The sequence below is a fragment of the Arachis stenosperma genome, chromosome 5 (genome assembly GCF_014773155.1).
Source record: "Arachis stenosperma cultivar V10309 chromosome 5, arast.V10309.gnm1.PFL2, whole genome shotgun sequence".
In the NCBI taxonomy this organism is placed as follows: domain Eukaryota; kingdom Viridiplantae; phylum Streptophyta; class Magnoliopsida; order Fabales; family Fabaceae; genus Arachis; species Arachis stenosperma.
In genome coordinates, this window is record NC_080381.1 from 71,626,087 (window position 1) to 71,639,549 (window position 13,463).

Sequence of the window (13,463 nt, forward strand, 5' to 3'; positions counted from 1 at the left end):
GGAACCTGAGATTCTAAAAGGTAACAAAAAAAAAAGCAATGCCTATTTTGTTGTTTGCTTAAAGAAGACGCAAGGCAGAAACTTTAAATAAATAAATAAAATAAAAAAATATAAATTGAATAGATAGTCTAGCTGCTATAATTGTGTGTATGTCTGAAAAGATCACTGCCATTTTGAGTTCAACTCATCAAAGGATCTTAATAAAAAAATTTTATTTATGTTGATTCTGAATAACCTAAAAAGAATCTGTAAATCCATTCTTCATTGTCCTTCTCTCCAGATCCCTAATTTTTTTTATTTTGGAGTTTGTTGTATTTATTTATGATTCAATCTTTTTCGGTTTGAAAAAAGTTCCATTGACCATATGTTGTTTGTGTCTCTTTACCCATATCTTCTTTTGAAGCTGAGAAGATCATGGCAGATTCTATTCCACACTTAAGGTTCTTCTCATGGCAGATTCTATTCCACACTTAAGGTTTGTCGTGAAGAGAAGTAATCAGGAGAGTACAAGGACAAGGAAGAATAAAGAAGAAAAATCAACGGATCCAGCCGCAAAGAATCCCTCTGCGTTGCTCCGCACATTTTGACCGGTGTACGGGATAATTTTCCTAAAGTATATAACAATAAATATATGTGCACTCGCAATCTTCCTTGTTGCAATAAAAGACACTACTAATTGATTCTGTTATTATCTCAACGACTATTATTGGTGGAAACCAAAATGCTGGCAGTTAGAAGCAATGCATATTATAAATTACTCAAGCTATAGCATGTGCGAAATGTATATAATTCAGCATATTATTACACTTTATTATAATACCTACTTCAATGCGTTATACCTGTCTTTTATCAACAATGAAAACAAATATTCAGAAACAAAATAAATATCCCTTTCCAAGGCTCATGTTAATTACAAATAGACCCCGACGATAGTAGCGCCTCAAACATATTAGGATGGATACATCTTTAGATGGATGAATAGAAACGAACCGAGATAAAAGATAATGTACTCATGCAATTTTTTTACCACCCCAATATGTACATACATGAGACCTCGGAAAAATCAAGAGCTATGCATTGGAATTTCAACAAGCCATCTTCATGGCGCAGAGGCCATTAACTTTTGCAATTTTGTTTTTCCGGGGATCGATACATTTTAACTAATAGACAAAGGAATCACACTTGTTCCTGCGGAACAGTGGGTGGTGGTCCTGGGGCTATGGCAAATTGTAGCCCCCTGTGCTGCCCAGACTGTAGGACAAAAGCAACTTGGGTTGCTGCTAGTGCTGCAGCTTCCTGTTTAAACACACAACGATGAGATTTGCAGAAAGAGATTGATTTACACTTTTTATGCAGACAAACGCATTATGGAATCATCTTTTAAAAACGATCAATGGCAAAACAGCAAGTATAGCAGGCAATAAATGAAAACTGACCTGTCTCTGTCGCCGACGTTGCAGAATACTAATTGCCCAAGCCATTATATAGCAAGGTAAAAGAAATCCAGCAGCACGTAGCAAGAAAAGCTACATAGAATGATGAGCTAATTAGATTGGCTACACAACACACTCGGAAATAATGCAAAGAGCAGTAAAATTACAAGTAACTAGGAGAACCCTAATCACTTACGGAGAAAAAATTGGATGGGTCATCATCAGAAGCATCACCATCAGTGACAGAAAGTGCATGCCGCAAGAGTAAAAGGGCCATTAACTGCACCAAGTAGAAAGAATTAGACTTGAAATCATGTTCTATAGCACAAATGAAATAAATTGCAATGTAACCATCTAAAACATGGAATGCTGCATCACAGTTGCCCATGGCAAGTAAAATTGATTCTTAAGAAATTCAAATATGAGTATAAATGTGACTAAGGCCTGGTTTCCTGGCTATATATGCCTATATATTAGATGTGCAGTAGCAAGACCTCAAACAAGAATGTCTGTACACCAATTGTGAATGAACAGCGAAAAGAAAAATTATCACCTACTAAAGATGATTTGGTCAAAACAAATAAATAAGAAAAAGGAATGCAGGGTAATAGCTTACAATTAGAGCTGCAGAGCGGCAAAATGCAGCTCCACTGGCATTAGAAGCAGCATATTCATCATATTCCGCATCCAAAAATTGGCGTTCAGCCTCTGCAATTGCCAATAGTCGAGGATCGCGCAAGTCCAAAGGCGTGCCAGATATTGTCCAGCCTCCTCTGCAAGAAAGGTGAGAATGAATTAGTAAGACAGGCCTTTCAGATGTCTCTAAAAAGCAAAGCAGTCTCTATATAACTAAAAATGTTTACACACAACTAACATAGCCCAATCAATCAAATAATATTTGAAAATAGAATATTTCAGCTTACCCTATGTCAATGGTGGTTTCTTCAGGCTGAGGGCGTGGTGGTGGAGCAGTATAACCAGGTTGGTAAGGCTAAGAGTGACATACACACAAAGGAAGAATCATTGGCATAAAAAAAACAGCATAACGAGGTTCATAAGGCTAAGCAATACCAATCTTTCAACATCATAACCAAACAAGAAGAAAGAAAAATAATGGAATACAAAAGAATAGACACAAACAAAACAAGGAAACATACCTGATGGCATATCTCACAAGTTATGTCTCCCTTCTCATTGCACCAATGCTGGACACACTTTCTGTGTGCATACTGTGCAAAACCAAATAACAACAGTTCAAATGATGGATAGACTAAAATAGCAACCAAGGAAATCAGCATGAACACAATGAAGCAGTTCAGCTTGCTCCAAACTTGGGTTTCTCCAAGAACATTTAGTTCACAATTCCCAACATAATGGCAAAACATAAATTAACTCATTTATATAACCTTGAAATAATGCATAACACATTTATATTAACGTTGAATAATAAGCTAATAAAATACAAAAGAGCACTTATGTCAAAATCTGAACTCCTACTGTAAGTATACATCCGGTCAGTAATTACAATTAAGCTTCAACACTAGCCATAAGAGATTAAATGGACCAAACAAATTTTTTTTATATATAGAAAAACAAGAGTAGTTTCGGCAGTTTTCTGTTTACATATACATTTTCCTAAAGAGTACCGTATAGAAAACGCGAAAAGCAAAAAGACTTTTCTGAAAGATAAACACCTAAATAACCGAAACAGGTACGTCTTTTCCTCTCCAATCACACAAGGCCTAACAAAAAAAAATTATTCGATACCTTCAGACTTCCGCTGCAGGCGCAGGGGCTCTCCAAATTGGAGACACCGTCCTCCTCCTGGCAAATGCGGCACTCCGCCATCTGGATCAGCGGCTCCTCGTCATCATCGCCGCCGTGTTCCAACTCAACGTCGCGATCCGCTGCCGGAGCGGATCCAGAAGATCCGTGGACCACTTCCGCCACCGGCGGCGAGGGATCAACTGGGAGCTGAGCGGGCTGCGCGACGGGATCGGCGGGACGCCCGAGACGGTCGACGAATAGTACCAAGTGATCGCTCATTGCCGTTGAACTTCAAAGAATATCAGAAATTAAAAACCCTAATTGACCGAAACAAGAACAAAACAAAAGAAAAGGAGAATCAAATTCGAGATCGAAACAGCAAACTCAACAGAACAAGAAACGAATCGAACGCAGTATGGATCGGTGGATTCAAAGGGTTTTCCCGAGAAACGTCTTACCAAGAAGCCGGAAATTCTAGAGAGAGAATGTTGAGAGAGAAAGAGAGATAAGAGAAACGCGATTGAAAACAGTGTGCGTACTTCTTCTTCTCTGTTTTTATTTGAGTTTTGGATTTTAATTTAGAATTTAATTTAATATATCTTTTGGAAATTTTGAAGTTTGCTTTAAAAGTGGATAAAGAAAAGTGGTGGGTCATTTATATAATCTCTTTTTTATTTATTGTAATTTTTTATTGTGTATAACAAATAAATATATATTTTTAAAAAAATTGTTATTAAATCTGTCTGTAATCTAGTCTGAATACTGAAATCAACAAAATCAATTTTATTTCAATGCTGTTACTTAACTGTTATATCTTCTTTCTGTAACCACTTTTAAAGCCATTATTGGTTGCTTAATCCAATCTTTGATTAATAGTTTCAAGAACCACTTTTTTTTCCCTAGGACTTGATTACGAATTTTATTCGTACATTAAATAAAATTATTTTAAAAGAAGTTGAATACCCACGAAAAAAATTGAGTATCATTTGATTAACTTAAATATTAGGGTAAAAAACACAAATAAATTATGGGAGAAAAATTATTACATGAATAAGTCAAATTGAAAATTGATTCACGAATGAGCCAAAGCATATTTATATGTAATTCGAACCTATTTGGTTCGAACTACATTTGTACATGAATCGAACTTATTTGGTTCGAACTTCAAACACATAATTCAAACCTAATTGGTTCGAATTACACACGAATAGGTGCCATCACATAATTCGAACCTAATTGGTTCGAATTACTCATTATTAAGCTCCACTCCTAATTCGAACCAAATTGGTTCGAATTACAAACAATTGGGCTATATAAGGAGTTCGAATCAAGCAAATTCGAACCACTTCTCATTTCCCATACCCCACCAAATCGCAGAGAAAACGACCCAGATTCGATCTAAGAAATAGTAGAACCGAAGACTCAGCTGATGGGGGACGATCCTGCAAGGCTGTACCGGTTGGACGGGGTTGGTCATATAGCCGGGGTCATCAACAACGAGGTTAGTACATAGAAAACTTTGTGCACATGGTTTACTTGAGTTAGTGGTTTTGCCTGTGGTTTTAGTGGCAGTTTATGTTAGTGGTTTATCGTGGTGGTATTGCAAATGGTTTATATTAGAGGTTTTGCATGCGGTTTAGTTGGTGGTTTATGTTAAGTGATTTTTTGTAAGTGGTTTTATATGCGGTTGTGTTAATGGTTTATGTAAGTGGTTTATGTTAGGTGGTATTGTTAGTGGTTTATTGTAGTGGTATTGCAAATGGTTTATTTTAGTGGTTTTGCATGCGGTTTAGTTGGTGGTTTGGGGTAAGTGGTTTTTTGTAAGTGGTTTTATATGCGGTTGTGTTGGTGGTTTATGTAAGTGGCTTATGTTAGTGGTTTTATATGCGGTTATGTTGATGGTTTATGTAAGTGGTTTATCTAAGTGGTTTATTGTGTTAGTTTTATTTTTGTTACCAGTATTGTATGTGGTTCTAATAATGTGGTCCATTTAATGCGCAGCCACAGCGATGCATCAGGAGCATGCGGCGGCAACAAGGCATGCCACTCGATGAGCGTTATGTTCCCTACCTGCAGATGGCCGGGTTATACGATCTGGCTAGGCTGAACGATAGATGGTTCCGGTTGGATGAGCCCCTTGTCAGCGCCATCGTCGAGCGGTGGCGTCCTGAGACGCACACCTTCCATATGTCCTTCGGAGAGTGCACGATCACGCTTCAGGACATGGCATACCATTTGGGGTTGGCAGTGGACAGGCGTTATGTCAGCGGTTGCCTTACAGATTTTCATATGTATATCGAGGGTGAACGTCCAGCTTGGGTGTGGTTCGAGGAGTTGCTTGGAGTGATTCCTCCTCCGAGCCAAGTTCAGAAGTTCGCAGTAAACTGCACCTGGTTCCATGAGACTTTCGGAGAGTGCCCCGAGGGAGCCGATGAGGAGACTGTGTGGCGCTTTGCTCGTGCCTATATCATGATGTTGTTGGACACTCAGCTGTTTGCCGACAAGTCCGGCAACCGCATTCACATCAGATGGCTTCCCTATGTAGCTAGGCTTGAGGAGATGGGTTCCTACAGTTGGGGGTCTGCAGCATTGGCATGGTTGTACTGGTGCATGTGCCGAGTGGCAAACAGACATGTGGTGAAGTTAGCGGGCCCACTTCAGCTACTTCAGTCCTGGATCTTCTGGCGCTTTCCCAGGTTTAGGCCTGCTGGGTATGATACGTGCAGCTGGCCTTTGGCATCTAGGTACGTGATGAGCGGATAATTTATATGCTTTTTGGCAATGTTTTTAGTATGTTTTAGTTAGTTTTTATTATATTTTTATTAGTTTTTATTTAAAATTCACTTTTCTGGACTTTACTATAAGTTTGTGTGTTTTTCTGTGATTTTAGGTATTTTCTGGCTGAAATTGAGGGACTTGAGCAAAAATCTGATTCAGAGGCTAAAAAGGACTGCAGATGCTGTTGGATTCTGACCTCCCTGCACTCGAAGTGGATTTTCTTGAGCTACAGAAACCCAATTGGCGCGTTCTTAATTGCGTTGGAAAGTAGACATCCTGGGCTTTCCAGCAATATATAATAGTCCATACTTTGCCCGAGATTTAATGGCCCAGACCGGCGTTCCAAATCAGCTCAAGATTGCCCGACGTTAAACGCCGGAACTGGCACAAAAGTGGGAGTTAAACGCCCAAACTGGCACAAAAACTAGCGTTTAACTCCAAGAAAAGTCTCTACACATAGAAGCTTTAATGCTCAGCCCAAGCACACACCAAGTGGGCCCGGAAGTGGATTTTTATGTCATTTACTCATTTCTGTAAACCCTAAGCTACTAGTTCTCTATAAATAAGACCTTTTGCTATTGTATTTTCATCTTGGTTCTTCTGGTTCCCTCTTTGTGGCCGAAGCCAATGATCACTATTATCACTTATGTATTTTCAACGGTGGAGTTTCTACACACCATAGATTAAGGTGTGGAGCTCTGCTGTACCTCGAGTATCAATGCAATTACTATTGTTCTTCTATTCAATTCGGCTTATTCTTGTTCTAAGATATCACTTGTTCCTCAACTTGATGAATGTGATTATCCGTGACACTCATCATCATTCTCACCTATGAACGTGTGCCTGACAACCACCTCCGTTCTACCTTAGATTGAGTGGATATCTCTTGGATCCCTTAATCGGAATCTTCGTGGTATAAGCTAGAATTGATGGCGGCATTCAAGAGAATCCGAAAGGTCTAAACCTTGTCTGTGGTATTCTGAGTAGGATTCAAGGATTGAATGACTGTGACGAGCTTTAAACTCCTGAAGGATGGGCATTAGTGACAGACGCAAAAGAATCACTGGATTCTATTCCAACCTGATTGAGAACCGACAGATGATTAGCCGTGCTGTGACAGAGCGCGTTGAACATTTTCACTGAGAGGACGGGACTGTAGCCATTGACAACGGTGATGCCTAACATACAGCTTGTCATGGAAAGGACTAAGAAGGATTGGATGAAGACAGTAGGAAAGCAGAGAGACGGAAGGGACAAAGCATCTCCATACGCTTATCTGAAATTCTCACCAATGAATTACATACGTATCTCTATCTTTACTTTATGTTTTATTCATCTTTTAATCATTAATCCTCCATAACCATTTGAATCTGCCTGACTGAGATTTACAAGATGACCATAGCTTGCTTCATACCAACAATCTCCGTGGGATCGACCCTTACTCGCGTAAGGTTTATTACTTGGACGACCCAGTGCACTTGCTGGTTAGTTGTGCGAAGTTGTGATAAAGAGTTGAGATTGCAATTGAGCGTACCATGTTGATGGCGTCATTGATGATCACAATTTTGTGCACCAAGTTTTTGGCGCCGTTGCCGGGGAATTAAATGTCCTAACTACAGTTTCGCATTTGTTCCCTGCAATAACAGTGCCAAGTTTTGATCCGGCAATAACACCAAGTTTTTGGCACCGTTGCCGGGGATTGTTCGAGTTTAGACAACTGACGGTTCATATTGTTGCTTAGATTAGGTATTTTTCTTCAGAATTTTTAAGAATGAATTCTAGAGTTTCAAGGTGATGTTTTCATCATCACCAAAGCTGATTGATTCTCATCAATTTAGCTCTTGAAAGCAATGTCCTGCTGAAGCTTGGCTAGCCATGTCTAATTTCTTTAGACTAAAACTTTAGACTAACATTGCATGATTCCTGGAATTCTTATTAAAAATTTTGGATCTCTTTATTTTCTTTTCCATATAATTTTCGAAAAAATCCAAAAAAATTATAAAATCTTAAAACCAAAAAAAAAAATTTTATGTTTCTTGTTTGAGTCTAGTGTCTAATTTTAAGTTTGGTGTCAATTGCATGTCTTTATTCTTCTAATTTTCGAAAAAAATTACATGCATTATGTTCTTCATTGATCTTCAAGTTGTTCTTGATGATTTTCTTGCTCTGATCTTTAAATTCTCTTGTCTTGAGTGTTTTGTTGTTTCTCATATGCATTCTCAATTTGTTAGTGTCAATAGTATACAAACTTCTAAGTTTGGTGTCTTGCATGCATTGTTTATTTGATCTTAGTTTCATTTTGACTATTAAAAATCCAAAAAAAAAAAATTTATTTGTGTCTTTTCAAGTCAATAATACAGAGAATTGAAGATTCAGAACATACAGCAGAGGAATTACACAGAAAAAGCTGGGCGTTCAAAACGCCCAGTGAGGAAGGAAAACTGGCGTTTAAACGCCAGCCAGGGCACCTGGCTGGGCGTTTAACGCCCAAAAGGGTAGTGTTTTGGGCGTTAAATGCCAGAATGGATACCATTCTGGGCGTTTAACGCCAGGATGGCACAAGAGGGAAGATTTTGTTTTTAATTCAAAATTTTTTCAAGTTTTCAAAATTTTTCAAAATCATATCTTTTCAATCATATATTTTCAAAATCAATTTCTTTCTTTTTCAAAGATACTTGCTAACAATTAATGATTTGATTCAACATTTCAAGTATGATTGCCTTTTCTGTTGAGAAAGGTTTAATGTTTGAATCATATCTTTTCTTGTTAGCCAAGTCATTAATTTTTAAAATCAAATCTTTTTAAATTGTTTTTCAAATCATATCTTCTTAATCACATCTTTTTCAAAATAGTTTTCAATCATATCTTTTTGATTTCTAATTTCAAAATCTTTTTCAAAAATCACTTAATTTCTTTTCCACTCTTAGTTTTCGAAAATCAATTAGTATTTTTCATAATGTTTTTAAAATCTTTTTAATTTATTCTTCCCCTCTTCTCACATCCTTCTATTTATGGACTAACACTACTCCTCAATGCACAATTCGAACTTTATCTTTCCTTGATAAGTTTGAATTTTCTACCTCTTCCTTCTATTTTTCTTTTCCTCTGACACCTCAAGGAATCTCTATACTGTGACATAGAGGATTCCATATTTTCTTGTTCTCTTCTCTTTCATATGAGCAGGAGCAAAGACAAAAGCATTCTTGTTGAGGCTGACCCTAAACCTGAAAGGACCTTGAAGCGAAAGCTAAGAGAAGCTAGGGCACAACTCTCTGTAGAGGACCTAACAGAAATCTTCAAAGAAAAAGAAACCATGGCAGCCGAAAACAACAACAATGCCAACAATGCAAGAAAGGTGCTGGGTGACTTTACTGCACCTACTCCCGACTTCTATGGGAGAAGCATCTCTATCCCTGCCATTGGAGCAAACAACTTTGAGCTTAAGTCTCAATTAGTTTCTCTAATGCAACAGAATTGCAAGTTCCATGGACTTCCATTGGAAGATCCTCATCAGTTTTTAGCTGAATTCTTGTAAATCTGTGACACTGTCAAGACTAATGGGGTTGACCCTGAGGTCTACAGACTTATGCTATTCCCTTTTGCAGTAAGAGACAGAGCTAGGATTTGGTTGGACTCACAACCTAAAGAAATCCTGAACTCTTGGGAAAAGCTAGTCAATGCCTTCTTGGCAAAGTTCTTTCCACCTCAAAAATTGAGTAAGCTTAGAGTGGAAGTCCAAACATTCAGACAGAAGGAAGGTAAATCCCTCTATGAAGCTTGGGAAAGATACAAACAATTGATCAGAAAGTATCCTTCTGACATGCTTTCTGAATGGAGCATCATAGGTATCTTCTATGATGGTCTGTCTGAACTGTCCAAGATGTCATTGGATAGCTCTGCTGGAGGATCTCTTCATCTGAAGAAGACGCCTGCAGAAGCTCAAGAACTCATTGAAATGGTTGCAAATAACCAATTCATGTACACTTCTGAAAGGAATCCTGTGAACAATGGGACGAATCAGAAGAAAGGAGTTCTTGAGATTGATACTCTGAATGCCATACTGGCTCAGAACAAAATATTGACTCAGCAAGTCAATATGATTTCTCAAAGTCTGTCTGGAATGCAAGCTGCACCAGGCAATACTAAGGACGCTTCATCTGAAGAAGAAGCTTATGATCCTGAGAACCCTTCAATGGAAGAGGTGAATTACATGGGAGAACCCTATGGAAACACCTATAATCCTTCATGGAGAAATCATCCAAATCTCTCATGGAAGGATCAATAAAGACCTCAACAAGGTTTCAACAACAATAATGGTGGAAGAAACAGGTTTAGCAATGGCAAGCCTTTTCCATCATCTTCTCAGCAACAGACAGAGAATTCTAAGCAGAGCCATTCTGACTTAGCAACCATTGTCTCTAATCTAATCAAAACCACTCAAAGTTTCATGACTGAAACAAAGTCCTCCATTAGGAATTTGGAGGCACAAGTGGGACAGCTGAGCAAGAAAATTACTGAACTCCCTCCTAGTACTCTTCCAAGCAATACAGAAGAGAATCCAAAAGGAGAATGCAAGGCCATTAACATGACCCACATGGCCGAACTTGGAGAGGAGGAAGAGGCAGTGATCGCCACTGAGGAAGACCTCAATGGACGTCCACTGGCCTCCAATGAGTTCCCTAATGAGGAACCATGGGAATCTGAGGCTCATAATGAGACCATAGAGATTCCATTGGATTTACTTCTGCCATTCATGAGCTCTGATGAGTATTCTTCCTCTGAAGAGGATGAAGATGTCACTGAAGAGCAAGTTACCAAGTACCTTGGAGCAATCATGAAGCTAAATGATAAGTTATTTGGTCATGAGACTTGGGAGAACGAACCTCCTTTGCTCACCAAAGAACTGGATGACTTGACTAGGCAGAGATTACCTCAAAAGAGACAGGATCCTGGGAAGTTTTCAATACCTTGTACCATAGGCACCATGACCTTTGAGAAGGCTCTGTGTGACCTAGGGTCAAGCATAAACCTCATGCCTCTCTCTGTAATGGAGAAGCTAGGGATCTTTGAGGTGCAAGCTGCAAGAATCTCACTAGAGATGGCAGACAATTCAAGAAAACAAGCTTATGGACTTGTAGAGGATGTTTTGGTGAAGGTTGAAGACCATTACATCCTTGCTGATTTCATAGTCCTAGAGACTGGGAAGTGCATGGATGAATCCATCATCCTTGGCAGACCCTTCCTAGCCACAGCAAAGGCTGTGATTGATGTTGACAGAGGAGAATTAATCATTCAAGTGAATGAAGAATCCCTTGTGTTTAAGGCTCAAGGATATCCCTCTATTACCATGGAGAGGAAGCATGAAGAGTTTCTCTTAAAACAGAGTCAAATAGAGCCCCCACAGTCAAACTCTAAGTTTGGTGTTGGGAGGCCACAACCAACTTCTAAGTTTGGTGTTGAACCCCCACATTCAAACTCTAAGTTTGGTGTTGGGAGGTTCCAACATTGCTCTGAGTATCTGTAAGGCTCCATGAGAGCCCACTGTCAAGCTACTGACATTAAAGAAGCGCTTGTTGGAAGGCAACCCAATGTTATATTTATCTATTTTCCTTTGTTATTTTATGTTTTCTGTAGGTTGATGATCATGGAAAGTCACAAAATCAATTGAAAAAGCAAAAACAGAAAGAAAAACAGCACACCCTGGAGGAAAACCTTACTGGCGTTCAGTAAAGGCAACAAATGGGCGTTTAACGCCCAGTCTGGCACCATTCTGGGCGTTTAACGCCAGAAAGGGGCACCAGACTGGCGTTAAACGCCAGGAAAGGGCAAGAAGCTGGCGTTAAACGCCAGAAATGGGCACCAGCCCGGCGTTTAACGCCAGAATTGGCATAAAGAGCATTTTTGCTCGCTACTGGTGCAGGGATGAATTTTCCTTGACACCTCAGGATCTGTGGACCCCACAGGATCCCCACCTACCCCACCACTCTCTCTCTTCTTCACCCATTCACCAATCAACTCAACACCTCTTCCCCAAAAACCCCTCACCTATCAAATCCCACTATTCTCTTCACCACTCACATCCATCCTTCATAAAACCCTACCTACCTCACCATTCAAATTCAAACCACTTTCCCTCCCAAATCCACCCATAATGGCCGAACCATACACCCTCTCTCCATTTCTATATAAACCCATCTTCACTCCTTCATTTTCACACAACCTAAACACTACTTCTCCCCCTTGGCCGAACTATATAGCCACCTCCATCTCCTCTATTTCTTCTTCTTCTACTCTCTTCTTCCATCTTTTGCTCGAGGACGAGCAAACCTTCTAAGTTTGGTGTGGTAAAAGCATTGCTTTTTGTTTTTCCATAACCATTTATGGCACCTAAGGCCGGAGAAACCTCTAGAAAGAGGAAAGGGAAGGCAAAAGCTTCCACCTCCGAGTCATGGGAGATGGAGAGATTCATCTCAAGGGTGCATCAAGACCACTTCTATGAAATTGTGGCCATGAAGAAGGTGATCCCCGAGGTCCCTTTCAAACTCAAAAAGAGTGAATATCCGGAGATCCGACATGAGATCCAAAGAAGAGGTTGGGAAGTTCTTACCAACCCCATTCAAAAAGTCGGAATCTTAATGGTTCAAGAGTTCTATGCCAATGCATGGATTACCAAGAACCATGATCAAAGTGTGAACCCGGATCCAAAGAATTAGCTTACAATGGTTCGGGGAAAATGCTTAGATTTTAGTCCGGAAAATGTAAGGTTGGCATTCAACTTGCCCATGATGCAAGGAGATGAACACCCCTACACTAGAAGGGTCAACTTTGATCAAAGGTTGGACCAAGTCCTCATAGACATTTGTGAAGAGGGCGCTCAATGGAAAAGAGATTCAAGAGGGAAGCCGGTTCAACTGAGAAGGCATGACCTCAAGCCCGTGGCTAGGGGATGGTTGGAGTTTATCCAACGCTCAATCATTCCCACTAGCAACTGGTCTGAAGTTACTATAGACCGGGCTATCATGATTCATAGCATCATGATTGGAGAGGAAGTAGAAGTTCATCAGGTTATATCCCAAGAACTTTATAAGGTGGTGGACAAGTCCTCTACCTTGGCAAGGTTAGCCTTCCCTCATCTCATTTGTCACCCCTGTAATTCAGTTGGAGTTAACATAGAGGGAGACATCCTCATTGATGAGGACAAGCCCATCACTAAGAAAAGGATGGAGCAAACAAGAGATCCCACTCATCATGAAATCCCTGAGATGCCTCAAGGGATGCACTTTCCTCCACAAAACTATTGGGATCAAATCAACACCTCTCTAGGAGAATTGAGTTCCAACATGAGACAACTAAGGGTGGAGCACCAAGAACATTCCATCCTCCTCCATGAAATTAGAGAAGATCAAATAATCATGAGAGAGGAGCAACAAAGGCAAGGAAGAGACATTGAGGAGCTCAAGCACTCCAAAAGATCTTCAAGAGGAA

At 39.7% G+C, this 13,463-nt stretch overlaps 2 protein-coding genes across 4 annotated transcripts; one reads left to right on the plus strand and one right to left on the minus strand.

The window, feature by feature from the left end:
- Positions 1 to 874: 874 nt before the first annotated feature.
- On the minus strand, positions 875 to 3,814 carry LOC130982758 (uncharacterized). Of its 3 annotated transcripts, none has more exons than XM_057906839.1 (8): positions 3,659 to 3,814; positions 3,201 to 3,517; positions 2,591 to 2,662; positions 2,357 to 2,424; positions 2,050 to 2,206; positions 1,630 to 1,713; positions 1,437 to 1,526; positions 875 to 1,296 (listed from the first exon to the last, which is right to left on the minus strand). In XM_057906839.1, the coding sequence occupies exons 2-8, from the start codon at positions 3,477 to 3,479 to the stop codon at positions 1,177 to 1,179; spliced, it is 870 nt and encodes a 289-aa protein (XP_057762822.1). In that variant the 5' UTR covers positions 3,480 to 3,517; positions 3,659 to 3,814; the 3' UTR covers positions 875 to 1,176. The 3 variants fall into 3 exon arrangements, with proteins under 3 accessions (XP_057762822.1, XP_057762823.1, XP_057762824.1); XM_057906840.1 differs by having other exon boundaries at positions 3,201 to 3,489; positions 3,659 to 3,746; XM_057906841.1 differs by having other exon boundaries at positions 3,201 to 3,489; positions 3,590 to 3,716.
- An 815-nt stretch (positions 3,815 to 4,629) lies between these two features.
- Positions 4,630 to 5,963, plus strand: LOC130980887 (protein MAIN-LIKE 2-like). Its single transcript, XM_057904532.1, has 2 exons — positions 4,630 to 4,701; positions 5,202 to 5,963. The coding sequence occupies exons 1-2, from the start codon at positions 4,630 to 4,632 to the stop codon at positions 5,961 to 5,963; spliced, it is 834 nt and encodes a 277-aa protein (XP_057760515.1).
- Positions 5,964 to 13,463: the final 7,500 nt, after the last annotated feature.

What these genes read in the sequence shown, in the direction of transcription:
- LOC130982758 (XM_057906839.1), bottom strand. Translation starts at nt 3,479, where the DNA reads ATGAGCGATCACTTGGTACTATTCGTCGACCGTCTCGGGCGTCCCGCC. An exon ending in GCCGCTCTGCAGCTCTAATT is followed by an intron (nt 1,714 to 2,049) that starts GTAAGCTATTAC and finishes TACTTGGTGCAG; the next exon opens with TTAATGGCCCTTTTACTCTT. An exon ending in ACCCATCCAATTTTTTCTCC is followed by an intron (nt 1,527 to 1,629) that starts GTAAGTGATTAG and finishes CATTCTATGTAG; the next exon opens with CTTTTCTTGCTACGTGCTGC.
- LOC130980887 (XM_057904532.1), top strand. Translation starts at nt 4,630, where the DNA reads ATGGGGGACGATCCTGCAAGGCTGTACCGGTTGGACGGGGTTGGTCAT. An exon ending in CCGGGGTCATCAACAACGAG is followed by an intron (nt 4,702 to 5,201) that starts GTTAGTACATAG and finishes TTTAATGCGCAG; the next exon opens with CCACAGCGATGCATCAGGAG.